Raw genomic sequence first — 15,221 nt, forward strand, 5'->3', positions numbered from 1 at the left:
CATATCTGAAACGGTAAGGCTTGTGGGTTACTACTGGTAAGCAATGGTGAAAATTAACCAACAGTTGTCCGACGAGGAACAAACCACAAACTGGCGACAGGGTGTTGGGCGCCCAAGGCTCATCAATGCATGAGGGCAATGAAGGCTATCCCGTCTGGTTCGAGCCAACAAAAGGTCTACTGTGGCATAAGTCACACAAACTTTTAATGATGGTTATGGGAGGAATGTGTCACAACACATAGCCGCAGACCAATCAGAGTGTCTATGATGACCCCTGTCCACAGTCGAAAGTGCCTACATTGGGCACAGAAGCATCAGAACTGGACCTTGGAGCAGTGGAAGAAGGTCGCCTGGTCCGAAGAGTCCCATTTTCTTTTACATCACATGAATGGCTGTGTACGTGTGATCAGTTTACCTGGGAAAGTGATGCACCAGGATGCACTGTGGGCCGACGACAAGCCAGTGGAGGGAGTGTGATGCTCTGGCCAATGTTCTGTTAGGAAACCCTGGGTCCGGCCATTCATGTGGACATAAATTTCACACGTGCCACCTACCTAAACATTGTTGTAGACCAGGTACGCCCCTTCATGACAATGGTGTTACCTAGTGGAAGTGGCCTCTTTCAGCAGGATAATTCACCCTACCGCACTGCACATATTGTTCAGGAATGGTTTGAGGAACATGATGAAGAGTTCAAGTAGTTGCCTAGGCCTCCAAATTCCCCCGATCTCAATCCAATTGAGCATCTGTGGGACGTGCTGGACCAACAAGTTCAATCCAAGGGCGGCTCCACATCGAACCTACAGGACTTGATGGATCTGCTGCTAACATCTTGGTGCCAGATACAACAGCACACCTTCAGGGGTCTTGTAGAGTCCATGCCTCTGTGGTTTGGCAGCAAGTGGAGTACCAACAGCATAGTAAGCAGGTGGTCATTATGTTTTGTCTGCTTTTAGAGATAACTGGAGAACTAGGGGCTCTCAGGCCCTCAGTAACCCCCTCTAATTTGTACACCAAAACTTGGTCTTATGTCAGTGTCCTCTACTACTCGTCCTGCGGGCGTCGTGCCACTAGCGAACACTCATCAGTACCTGACAGCGCTACGGCTTTGCATATGGTTATTTGCAAATGTGATTTTGATGCCCTGAACAGTTTGTGCGTGTCAGGGCTGATTAGAGTCCTGTTAGCAATCGGTGGGAAGCAGTGCCAAGTGTTCAGATAGCATCAGGGAGGACGGGACGCCACATGCTGAGCCCGTCCTTTACCAGCCAGTCGGCATGAAGGGTGTGAAAAGAGATTTTGGGGAGAAGTGCGACTGAAGCACTGCTGTCGTGGAGCATTTTGGTGTAAGTCTATGACGATGTACTGTAATTTATTGTAAAATTATGTTTAAATGGTATGGGAAAATCTCCTGATAAAGGATAAAAAATGAAATATAAAAAAGTGACTCTTTTTTCTTTTTTTTCTTTTTTGCAATGTGACATTATTTTTGACAACCACATTTCCTAGCATTACTGCAATGTCCAGAAGTTTTATTTTTTGAGGTATTATTATTATTATGCAAGGGTCATTGACGAATAAGGTTTTTAAAAGTGTAAAAAAAAAAAAAAAACATAATGGAGAATGTTTTATTAAATGTTAACAATGAGATTATGTGGTTTTTATAATCAATTAACACTGCTTTTGTCATATTTTTTTTACAAGATGGACAAAATTTGTCACCAAAAAAGTCATTTGGTTTAACCAAAATTTTGGTTTTACCAAATGACACTTTTGGTTATACCGAATGATGATATTTTCAAACAATGCTAACAGGCTGATATCCAGCTAGCTAGCTAGCAAAAGGACAATCAAACATTTTATATTTAGTACAAGTTTTTATATTTTTCCATGTTTTATAGCGGTTGTACCGAATGACCTGATGTTTCGGGACATGCTTATGAGCAAGTGAAAACATGAATTTTTCAAACATTTAAGAGAGAGTTAGTTATTTTGCTTCACGACTATGTGGTCCTTTGCAGGTGTCTGAATGATATCACATCCTGTCACATGATACTGACCTGAATGACTTGATCCAAAATGTTCCCTTTATATTGGTTACTCTGAATGACATCAATGAAATTCATTTTTCAGGACATTCTTTCTCATAACAAAGCAAGGACTTCTACACATAATTTTAATGTGTTTATTAAAATGTTGATATAAAATGATGTTATAAAATCATGCCAGAATAAAAAATATATTCATTTATTACATTTTAAGATATTTTAATCACAAATGAAATAGCTGTATTGGCCTTTGGACGGTTAAACCGAATGACATTTTGACACTTCAAAATCTTTAAAATACCTTTATATGTAGCAAAATATGATTAAATCCTTTTGGGTTCAATAAAAGAGATCTAGTTGTACTACCTTACATACTTGAATGTCATATCTTTGGACAAAAAATTGACCCGCAATTATTCCCAATAGTGTAGTGTTATTTTAGTATCTAATATTTATTTATTTAAATTGTAATTTATTTATTTATTTAAATAGTAAAAGAGCGATTTGTCATGAAAATAACGTCACAGTGTATTATCTTTATATATTTATATAATTTCTTTCTTGTTAAATTATATATTATGCAAATTATACCACGTCCCAGACAGATTTCTTCAGATTCACACAATTATTCATCATTCATTCATGTTTGATGCATTGTTTGCTCATAACACAACACACAGATAAAAGAAGAGCAGCAGAAGGTTTTCTGGAGAAATTAAAGTACGTTTGGGTCCACAGCCATTAATGTTTTAAACATTGGTATGGGCCAGTATCCAACAGAAACACTTCCCAGCATAACCTCACCATCTTATAATGGCAATCCACACATACATGCAGCCTCTTTCTATTGACCCTGTATTCACAGTGGCAATGCTTCATTATTCTCCTAAGTCTCTGTACTATTACAAGCTTCCTTTTTTGTTCGCTGCCTCTTTTTTTTTTTTTTTTTTCTCTTTGCACTGGCATAATTTATCTCCTCTCATCCGGCACGCCTGGGACAGAAGCCAAAACCCAGGTTTCTGCCCATCTCTGTCCTTTCTTCTGCCCTTGATTAAGCCATCTTAAGGGTCGCGAGTATCGATTCCAATTATGAGTGTACATTATGATTACAATTATCGCATTGCTGCTTATTTTGGAAGGATCTCCTTGCCTGGCTGCACAGATGGCTAGTTTTCATGTTATTCACTGCAATTAAAAGAGTAGTTCACCCAAAAATGAGCATTTTGTCGTCATTTACTCAACCTTGCGTCTATCAAAACACGTTTGGGTGAACTGTTTCTGTAAGTTACCTCCCTAAAGTTCGATATTAAAAGCAAACGGCGAACTGTGAGCATTGCAGAAGTATATATTCATTGCCTTGTTTGCGCTGAGATTGAGAACAGCAATCCCAGACTGCAAACGTGAGATGAATCAGCACACTGAATCCAATAAATCAAAGACAAAACCGGGTAGAACCAGCCATGACATCCAACTGTGGGACTTTGTTGTTTTGCCACGATATTGTGCTTTGAAATTCTCTCGATACCTCATTATTGTAGAATGCAACGCATGATGCTCCGACCATGATGAATATTCTGGGTTTAGGAATCAATCTCGACACGTGGGACGCTGGCCACAACTTAATCTTCTTTCATGCATTACTTATGTAGCCATTGAGGTTTCGTATGCATTTCCATATTCCACGTCTGCTATTTGTGGCCATGCCCTTTTTGAGATTCCTCAATCTTCTTCCCGTCTGTCTTAGAATCACATCAGTCAGTAATCTGCGGGAATACGTCTCAATAATGGGATTCTGGGTCTCTGTGGCGTCTGTGATTCAGTTCCCTCTCCTGTTGCTAGTCGTTCATTGTGTTCGTGTCTCATACATCATGCATTGTCGGAATAAAACACTCCTTATCCCTGACCTCTCTTGCGTTCTGATCCACCCCATGAATTGTTTTTTTTTTTTTTTTTTTTTTCTCTCTCTCTCTCTCTCTCTCTCTCTCTCTCTCTCTCTCTCTCTCTCTCTCTCTCTCTCTCTCTCTCTTTCTCATTTGTGATATATATACAGTTCCCCCTGTGTATTGATTTGTATGCTTTGCCTTACAACCCCTGCGGACATTCCGGTTTTCCATATGCTAACTCTTAAGACTGCTTTATTTTGTTTTTATACAGTACACTTCTTATATGTGGCCTACCATTGTTTTCTGTTTTACGTCAACATGAAACAACCCATTTTGCTTCCATATTGTGACATTGACATACAGGTGCTGGTCATATAATTAGAATATCATCAAAAAGTTGATTTATTTCACTAATTCTATTCAAAAAGTGAAACTTGTATATTATATTCATTCATTACACACAGACCTGATATATTTCAAATGTTTATTTCTTTTAATTTTGATGATTATAACTGACAACTAAGGAAAATCCTAAATTCAGTATCTCAGAAAATTAGAATATTACTTAAGACCAATACAAAGAAAGGATTTTTAGAAATCTTGGCCAACTGAAAAGTATGAACATGAAAAGTATGAGCATGTACAGCACTCAATACTTAGTTGGGGCTCCTTTTGCCTGAATTACTGCAGCAATGCGGCGTGGCATGGACACAGTGGACCAACACCAGCAGATGACATGGCACCCCAAACCATCACTGACTGTGGAAACTTTACACTGGACCTCAAGCAACGTGGATTGTGTGCCTCTCCTCTCTTCCTCCAGACCCTGGGACCCTGATTTCCAAAGGAAATGCAAAATTTACTTTAATCAGAGAACATATCTTTGGACCACTCAGCAGCAGTCCAGTCCTTTTTGTCTTTAGCCCAGGCGAGACGCTTCTGACGCTGTCTGTTGTTCAAGAGTGGCTTGACACAAGGAATGCGACAGCTGAAACCCATGTCTTGCATACGTCTGTGCGTAGTGGTTCTTGAAGCACTGACTCCAGCTGCAGTCCACTCTTTGTGAATCTCCCCCACATTTTTGAATGGGTTTTGTTTCACAATCCTCTGCAGGGTGCGGTTATCCCTATTGCTTGTACACTTTTTTCTACCACATCTTTTCCTTCCCTTTGCCTCTCTATTAATGTGCTTGGACACAGAGCTCTGTGAACAGCCAGCCTCTTTTGCAATGACCTTTTGTGTCTTGCCCTCCTTGTGCAAGGTGTCAATGGTCGTCTTTTGGACAACTGTCAAGTCAGCAGTCTTCCCCATGATTGTGTAGCCTACAGAACTAGACTGAGAGACCATTTAAAGGCCTTTGCAGGTGTTTTGAGTTAATTAGCTGATTAGAATGTGGCACCAGGTGTCTTCAATATTGAACCTTTTCACAATATTCTAATTTTCTGAGATACTGAATTTGGGATTTTCCTTAGTTGCCAGTTATCATCAAAATTAAAAGAAATAAACATTTAAAATATATCAGTCTGTGTGTAATGAATGAATATAATATACAAGTTTCACTTTTTGAATGGAATTAGTGAAATAAATGAACTTTTTGATGATATTCTAATTATATGACCAGCACCTGTATTTCCAAATGAAACAATCAAAATGCAATGTAATTATCTACACTACAGGCTTTCAAAGCAATATTTATTTGGCACAAAACATTAAAACTTAATTCTGTAAATAATGAACAACTAAATGTCATGCTACAAAAAAAAAAAAAAAAAAAAAAAAAAAATCATGTTAAATACCTTACAGGGCCCTAATGAATCAGTGACTCTTTTGGTTTGTTCAGATGATTCATGTAAATCAATCAGTTCACAAAAGAAAGTTTGATTTACATGAACCATGTTATGAACAAACTGCGCTTAAAGGATTAGTTCACTTTTCACGCTTTACTCACCCTCAAGCCGCCCTAGGTTATATGACTATCATAAACGTACTCCACACGGCTCCAGGGGGTTAATAAAGGCCTTCTGAAGCAAAGCGATGCATTTGTGTAAGAAAAATATGCATATTTAACAAGTTATAAAGTAAAATATCTAGCTCCCACCAGACCACCTTCCGTATTCAACTTACGAAAAAAGCGTAACTGACGCAACATCAGTTACGCTTTTTTCGCAAGTTGAATACGGAAGGCGTAGGACGTAGCATAACGTTTTGAACTGCGAGAGGCGTTACACTTTCTTCCTAAGTTGAATACGGAAGGCGGTCTGGTGGAAGCTAGGTATTTTACTTTATAAATTGTAAAATATGGATATTTATCTTACACAAACGCATCGCTTCACTTCAGAAAGCCTTTATTAACCCCCCGGAGCCGTGTGGAGTACGTTTATGATGGATGGATGCACTTTCTTGAGCTTCATACTTGTTGGTCCTGTTCATTGCCATTATAAAGCTTTGATGCATCAATATAAATATTTATATAACTCAGATTGTGTTCATCAGAAAGAAGAAAGTCATATACACCTAGGATGGCTTGAGGGTGAGTAAAGCTTGGGGTAATTTTAATTTTAAAGTGAACTAATCCTTTAATCAAAACAAACCAATTTACTAAAATAAGTGTAACTTCACAGTGCAAATAACTGTGCTTAACCAGATGTTTTGCTACCAAAAATTCAGGAATTGTATGCTCTGTAATGAATCAGTGACTCATTTTAGTTAATCAATTCTTCCGGGCGATCCATGTGAATGAAGCAATATGCTAAAGTAAACTGCATTATTTACATGAACCATCTAAACAAACCAATTAACCAAAATGAGTGTAACTTCCCAGTGCAACTGCAGTTAACCAAATATTTTGCTACCAAAAATTCAGGACTTCTACATAGGAACTCAAATGAATCAGTGACTCATTTTAGTGAATCAGTTCTTTCGGAAAGTCTATATGAAAGAAGCAGTTCACAAAAGTATACTGCTTGATTTACATGAACCATCTAAACAAAGCAGTTAACTAAAATGACTGTAAATTCCCAGTGCAAACAACTGCGGTTAAAGGATTAGTTCACTTTCATCCTAGCCATCCTAGGTGTATATGACTTTCTTCTTTCTGATGAACACAATCGGAGATATATTAATAAATATCCTGACGCATTTGAGCTTTATAATGGCAGTGAACGGGATCATCTAGTATGAGCTGAAGAAAGTGCATCCATCCACATGCATCCATCATAAACATACTCCACAAGGCTCCAGGAGGTAATAAAGGCTTTCTGAAGTGAAGCGATGCATTTGTGTAAAAAAAAAAAAAAATCCATATTTAACAAGTTATGAAGTAAAATATCTAGCTCCTGCCAGACCGCTTTCCATATGCTACTTACAGTATCTCACAAAAGTGAGTACACCCCTCTCATTTCAGCAACCATTTTAGTATGTCTTCTCAAGGGACAATACTATAGAAATGAAACTTTTGTAGTTATATTTTAGAGTAGTCAATGTGCTGCTTGTATAGCAGTATAGATTTACTGTCCTCTGAAAATAACTTAACATACAGCCATTATTGTCAAAATAGCTGGCAACAATAGTGAGTACACCCTAAGTGTTAACAGTTGTATGTTGTTTAACCATGCAAAGGCACATGTCCTATTCATCATGTTCATGTTTTTTTCTGCTTGACAGGACCATACAAATGTGTGGATCTTGTATTAGAGCAGTTAAAATTTGGTGCTTTGAGTACAATTCTCTCATACTGATCACTGGATGTTCAACATGGCACCTCATGGCAAAGAACTCCCTGAGGATTTGAGAATTAGAATTGTTGCTCTCCACAAAGATGGCCTAGGCTATAAGAAGATCGGTAACACCCTGAAACTGAGTTACAGCACAGTGGCCAGGGTCATAGAGAGAGGTTTTCCAAGACGGGTTCCACTCGGAACAGGCCAAAGAAGTTGAATCAAAGAAGCTGGGTCCTCGTGCTGTGCGTCAGGTGCAGAAGCTGGCTTCAAAAAACAGACGTATGACTGCTGCCAGCATTGCTTTAGAGGTTGCAGAAGCGGAAAGTAAGCTTGTCAATGCTCAGACCATACGCCTGCACACTGCAACAAGTCAGTTTGCATGGCCTTCGTCCCAGAAGGAAGCCTCTTCTGAAGCTGGCTCAAAAGAAAGCCCGCAAACAGTTTGCTGAAGACAACCTGTCCAAGAGCATGAATTACTGGAACCATGTCCTGTGGTCTGATGAGACTAAGATAAACTTGTTTGGCTCAGATGGTGTCCAGCATGTGTGGCGATGCCCTGGTGTGGAGTACCAAGAAAATTGTGTCTTGCCTACAGTCAAGCATGGTGGTGGTAGCATCATGGTCTGGGGCTGCATGATTGCTGCTGGTACTGGAGAGCTCTGCGTCATTGAGGGAAACATGGATTCCAACATGTACTGTGACATTCTGAAGCAGAACATGATGGCCTCCCTTCAAAAACTGGGCCAAATGGCATGATAATGACCCCAAACACACCGCCAAGATGACAACTGCCTTGCTGAGGAAGCTGAAGGTGAAGGTGATGGAGTGGCCAAGTATGTCTCCAGACCTGAACCCTATTGAGCACCTGTGGGACATCCTCAAGTGGAAGGTGGAGAAGCGCCATGTGTCTAACATCCAGCAGCTCTGTGATGTCATTATGGAGAAGTGGAAGAGGATCCCAGCAACAACCTGTGCAGCTCCGATGAATTCCATGCCCAGGAGGATTAAGGCAGTGCTAGATAACAGTGGTGCTCACACAAAATATTGACACTTTAGTCACAGTTTTGACATGTTCACTTAGGGTGTACTCACTTTTGTTGCCAGTTAGGGTTGAAAAGATTAGTCGACATTATCGACAACGTCGACAATAAAACAAATTGTTGACATATTTTTGTTGCCGAATATCTCATATGACCTATTTGAAGGGCCTGCAATAACGTAGTTTGACCAGTGGGGCGCTGTAGCGCAATACTATAATGCAGCCCTCCCGGATCAAATCCAATAGAAGAAGACACGGCGCTTCAGAGTGCATAGTGCAAACAATGTTGAACCCCATAAAATGTGGGAGTTTAACATAGCATAAAACATAACAAACATAACGTTTAGCATAACTACAAAAAATGCTGTCATTCAGGGCCACCGACTCTCATTCAAACACACTGTTCTTACGTCACACATCCATTTTCTCACGCAGTGAAAGATACATAGCAGAGCAAAGAGGACAGACAATGCGCAGACAGATAAGACAGATCAGGTTACTTCTGATATAAAACAAAGTCTCAGCTTTTAAATTTTGTCAATTTTACTACGCGATTCAAACAATACGTGGTTTTGGCGCTCTTTAATGTAGTGTAACATCGCTGTAGTGCCTCAGGTCCTATTATCTTCCTCTTTTTTGCTATTACAGCACGAAATAAACATGAATGAACTTAAAAAAGTATGTTGAAAGATACAGTACAACTTACTGAAATTAAGCCATCTCTAATGTAATCACTTAATCAGAGTTTCAACCACAGAAAGACGTCAATAAAACAGCTTGCAAACAAGTATGTCACAAAATGTTACATTTACCTCAGGAAAGCCATTCAATGACCATAAACTCTAAAAGGAGGAAAGAAATGTAGAGAGGAGCATTTTTTTTTTAAATGCACTATTACATATTCATATTTTTACTCTTTTTAAAAAGTTATTATTACAATTCCCAGATTTTATAAAAAAAATAAAATAAAAGCAGTACCAGTCATTGTAACAAATGACTTCTGAGGAGGAAAGGAAACCTGAATGTGTATTTAGTTGGCTCAAAATTCATTAAAAACACTTTCAAAAGCTGAAGTGATTTCCTTGTTTTATTTATTAAAGTATAGCTCAATATTTTAACTTATTGCTAAAGTGGAATAATCGAACAAAGCATACTGATTAACCAGTGTAATAATCGATGATTAGTCGATTAATCGTTCTAATAATAATTAGATTAATCGATTATCAAAATAATTATTTGTTGCAGCCCTATTGCCAGTTATTTAGACAATAATGGCTGTATGTTGAGTTATTTTCAGAGGACAGTAAATCTGTACTGCTATACAAGCTGCACATGTCTACTGTAAAGTATATCCAATTTTGTGAGATACTGTACGAAGAAAGTGTAAAACTCTAGCAGTTCAAAAAGCTTACGCTACATCCTACGCCTTCCCTATTCAACTTACAGAAAAAGTGTAACTGATGCGACGACAGTTTAGTTTTTTTCATAATCTGAATACGGAAGGCGGTCTGGCAGAAGCTAGATATTTTACTTCATAACTTGTTAAATCTGGATTTTTTTTTTTTTTTACACAAATGCATCACTTCACTTCAGAAGGACTTTATCAACCCCCCGAGCCGTGTGGAGTACGTTTATAATGGATGGATGTGGATGGAGGCACTTTCTTGAGCTTTATACTCGTTGATCCCTCTCACTGCCATTATAAAGCTCGGATGCGTCAAGATACTTATTAATATATCTCAGATTGTGTTCATCAGAAAGAAGAATATATATATATAGTCATATACACTTAGAATGGCTTGAGGGTGAGTAAAGCTTGGGATAATTTTCATTTTAAAGTGAACTAATCCACCAAATATTTTGCTACTAAGAATTCAGGTCTTCTACACAGGGACTCAATGACTTAGTTCTTTCAGAAGATCCATGTGAAGGAAGCAGTTCACAGAAGGACACTGCTTGATGTACATATATCATCTAAAATGAACCAATTCTTTAAAATGAGTCTTACTTTCCAATGCACTGATCGGAAATTATTTGAATTTAATGAAGTGGTTTCTGTAGGTGGTTAAAGGGTGGGGGTGTTGAAAAACATTTTAGTGAAAGATTATGATGAATCATTGCACTGATAAAGCATTCACAATAAGATTAGAAACATATTATAAGAAAGTAAAGAGTAACAGTTTTGATTTCAAATAGACTTTTCAATACCCATCTGTAATAGTAGTTAGAAGGTTTCATTTAGTCTGTGGTTCCAATATGTAAAGTCTTTGTGGTAATACAGGTCATTTTTATGGTAACTTGTTTAAGACAGTTAATGTAAGAAAACTATAGAGTAGTGTCCCCCATGTGTCCCCAGGCCCCCTCAGCAGGCGGCAGTGCCGGATCTGGAGGTGATCTCTCAGCAGGTGGAGGATGAAGGCCAGTGCATGGCTCCAGTGCAGCTGGTCAGCTTCGCCTACAGGGACCTTCCTCTAGCTGCCCTGGACCTCTCGCTGGCCGGATCCCAGCTACTTTCCAATCTGGACGAAGAGGACAACCAAGAAGGGTAAGAAACTGCTGGTAACACCAATGATACTGCACAGAAACACATACACGCTGTGTAATTTGGGACTTCCCATTGACTTTAGTGCTATAAGACTATCCCAAATCCAAAAATTAACTTTTTAGAAGTGAATATAGACATTTAGTCTCTATGTGAATGGGTTTCCTTTTGAACACCCCTAAAGAATAAAATATTTTTTTTAAAAAATCTTTAAAAAAGCATTATTGTGCTTTTTTTTTATCCAACTATGCACTTCCCTGAATGTCCCTAAATGGAGTTTTTTGGTCCTCCTTTAGATTGCTGTTAAAGTACGTATACACACACAAGAACTTATAATTTGAAAAACATGATGGTATTGAATGTAGAGGCATAATATAACATTTTAGTCTGAAATGAAACATTTCCAGTGTACCAAATTAGCAACTGTTGTGCTTCTCTAACGTAACATTTTGTCACAGTGCCACTTTTAGTTATTATCGGATAAAGGATTCCGACGAAGCATACGCCAGGCTGGGAGAGAAATATTCAGATATCCAAAAAATCAGGAAGAGCAGCATACTCTCACTTAGATCAACGATACTGACTTTTAACTGGAATTCCAGGAATTCATTTAATGCTTGGCAGGGGTGAGGTAAAAATAAGCCTCAACATGTCTTATAAACAATACTAGCAGTATCTAAAGTAGCCGAGATCTCAATCTTTATTACGTTTGACATAAAGTAGTGCTTTGAAGGAATTTGTTTATAATATGTTGGCATGCTGAAATGATTCATAATGCAGAACTGGATCGTTGAGGCTTGTTTACCTATTGTGTTTCGGTTAAAAAAAAAAAAAAAAACATGGGGGCACTAAGAAAGATTCTTGGCTTGAAATTTTATACTTTATATTTATTTATAATGGAAACTCAGACCAAACCAAAATTATATCTTGAAAGATAAAATAAATAAAACACATTAAATGAAAGTGCTACTGTACATTTACACTATTCTGAGCCTGACAAAAATCCATAAATTGTTGTGACAGAAGTTTTAGCTTTCAAAACCGTTACGCTTTTTTATAAATGGATGGGTTACTGCCATTCATAGCATTTTTCTTGTTTTTGAACAGCATGCCTTTGTGATCCATATCATCTTGTTGCATCATTTTAAGATTTTTAGATCAACATTCTTTTTTGCTCGTGTAATTCTATTCTCATTGAGTCATACTTTTGACTATCGGCACAAAGTCTGGACCACTTAGACAAGAAGAAACCATCTGAACACCATGTAAACTGACCAATCACAGTTCAGTCTTTTTTTTTTTGGGACATAGTGCAAAGACTCATGTTGAAATCCTACACTCTTACACTCTTAGAAGAAAAGGTTCTATGTAGAAGCTTAAAGGTTCAGGCGCTTCTTAATTTTAATTCATTTTTTATTTTGATTAAATTTTATGAATTAAACAGCTCTTAAACATACTTTATCACTAGAAAAATGTGAAATAACCTGTTAAACATGAAAGTATTTTACAGATATTTCTTCTTATATAGAACCCTTTTGGCATTGAACCCCATTTAACCTTTTCTTTCTAAGAGTGTATGTCTCTGCCATAAAAAAATGTTTCAAATACCGGATGTTTATCGCAGGAGGTTGGTTTCTCGACTACTTCACACCATATTTTTAAATGCCAGCTTTCAGTAGGTGTATTTGTGTTCCTTGGTGGTTAGTGTGCAAATGTGGCTTTACAAATCATCTGGCAGCCGCACTGCATGCTGGGAGTGTGGAGCACCCGGACCTTTATGGTGCTGACTGGGTTTTTTGGCAGTCGACGCTGCTGTCCCGTCTGGGTAGCATGACTCACTGCGGACGGCCACTGTGCGATGCTCTGCTACATGCAGGGAAAGTTGACAAACACCATAAGCTTAATTATGGCAACCGTCACACTGTCCACAAGCCACGCCTGTGTGTGTGTGTGTGTGTGAGAGAGAGACAGATGGTCTGTACAAACTCGAGAGTGTGTGAGTGTGTTTCTGAGATGTCAGCACAGAGCGTTCTGCCTCTCACGACTCACTTTGTCAGGTGACACACTCAGGTGTTTCACATAACTGTACTTTACTGTGATAACAGCCCAGATAAACGTTGCAAAGAGGTTGTGAAACTTTTTTCTATGTTTTTAATGACATTTTGGGGTTTTTATGTTACACGTTTAACGTTTTGTTTGGGTCATTGACGAATAAGGTTTTTAAAAGTGTCAAAAAATTTAATGGAGATTTTGTGTAAAGTATTATTAAGTGTTAACAAAGAGATTGTGGTTTTTTATAATCAATTAACACTGATTTTGTCATTTATTACAAGATGGACAAAATTTGTCACCAAAAAAAGTCATTCGGTTCAACCAAAATTTCGGTTTTACCGAATGACACTTTTGGTTATACTGAATAATGATATTTTCAAACAGTGCTAACATCAAGCTAGCAAAAGGACAATCAAACATTTTAAATTTATTACAAGTTTTTAAAATATTACATTTTCCATGTTTTATAGCGGTTGTACCGAATGACCTGATGTTTCGGGACATGCGTGTGAGCAAGTGAAAACATTAATTTTTCAAATAGTTAAGAGAGAGTTAGTTACTTTGCTTCACAACCATGTCGTCCTTTGCAGGTGTCTGAATGATGTCACGTCCTGTCACATGATATTGACCGCATGACTTGATCCAAAATGGTCCCTTTATATTGGTTACTCCGAATGACATTAATGAAATTCATTTTTCCGGACATTCTTTCTCATAACAAAGCAACGACTTCTACACATACTTTTAATACCATTTTGCACTATGTTGATATATGATGTTATAAAATCATGCCAGAATAAAAAAAAATATACATTTATTACATTTTAAGATATTTTAATCACAAATGAAATGGCTGTATTGGCTTTTGGACGGTTAAACTGAATGACCTTTTGACACTTCAAAATCTTTAAAATACCTTTATATGTAGCAAAATATGATTAAAATCTTTTGGATTCAATAAAAGAGATCTAGTTGTACTACCTTACATACTTTGGATGTCATATCTTTGTTTTTATTATTATTAAGGCCTTTGGACAAAAAAATTGTCACGTCATTGATCCGTTTTCACAAAGTAACAGAAGCATTTTGTTGCATATAAAATTAAAAAATGTATTTGCGATTGTGTCCGAGACTGGCATAACAAGATAAAGTATTCATCTATAAAATCTATGACAGCTTTAGGTTTATTTCACATTGCATAGCAGTTTTGCGTTTTCAAGTTTACAAATGTTATTAATTTCTCAGAATATGTATGTTTTGTTATATGTAGTATAACAATGTATGTAATATGTATGCCATTTGTTTTATTTTAGGTGTGGTATCTAGAACATTTTTAAGTAATTAAAAAAAAAATACCTTTCAAGTACAAGTACTGTTTCTTTCAGTTTATGTCGCCCCAATGCATTGATCCAAAATGAAATGTTCTGATTAGAGCTGCACGATAGTCTCGATTTAAAGACCCATGCAATCTCATTCCTAAATGTCAATAATTCGGCTCTGTCTATTAAACCTTTGACAAGTACGATCACAGCGAACATTCAGATCTGTGTTGGCGCTGCCACTGAGCCAGAGCGAGCTGTTGTCATGTATAGCTATGAAACCACACAGTATCGTTATTTCTGTGTTACAAATATTCATATTCTTTCACAGAAGTACTGGGATAAAAGTTTATAGCTCGGATATAAACACTGATGTCTACTGTGGTGATCAAAATAGAGCAAATTGCCTTTTGAAAGTATCAATTACATTGTTACACCAGTAGATGGGGACAAATCTATTTGTCATTGAATCATTCATTCAGGAGATTCGTTCAAAAAACGCTGATTCATACATTAATGAAACAAGTGAAGTATTTATGAGTAAGTCATTGAATCATCAAAATTACATTCTAAGTTTTGTTTACATCTTTGTTTAATTTTAGGTGTGGTATCTAGAACA

At 37.5% G+C, this 15,221-nt stretch overlaps 1 protein-coding gene across 2 annotated transcripts in view; it reads left to right on the top strand.

Annotated features, from left to right (window-relative positions):
• Positions 1 to 15,221, top strand: part of tmem266 (transmembrane protein 266) — an 88,770-nt gene that overhangs the window by 24,021 nt on the left and 49,528 nt on the right. The window contains exon 3 of one of the 2 annotated variants that reach the window (XM_051883983.1): positions 11,046 to 11,234. The exons of the other annotated variant lie outside the window; for it this stretch is intronic. Coding sequence (XP_051739943.1) covers positions 11,046 to 11,234 — 189 coding nt within the window. The remainder of the gene's footprint in view (positions 1 to 11,045; positions 11,235 to 15,221) is intronic. 2 annotated transcript variants of the gene reach the window in all.

This window comes from Ctenopharyngodon idella, chromosome 24 (genome assembly GCF_019924925.1).
Source record: "Ctenopharyngodon idella isolate HZGC_01 chromosome 24, HZGC01, whole genome shotgun sequence".
NCBI lineage: Eukaryota > Metazoa > Chordata > Actinopteri > Cypriniformes > Xenocyprididae > Ctenopharyngodon > Ctenopharyngodon idella.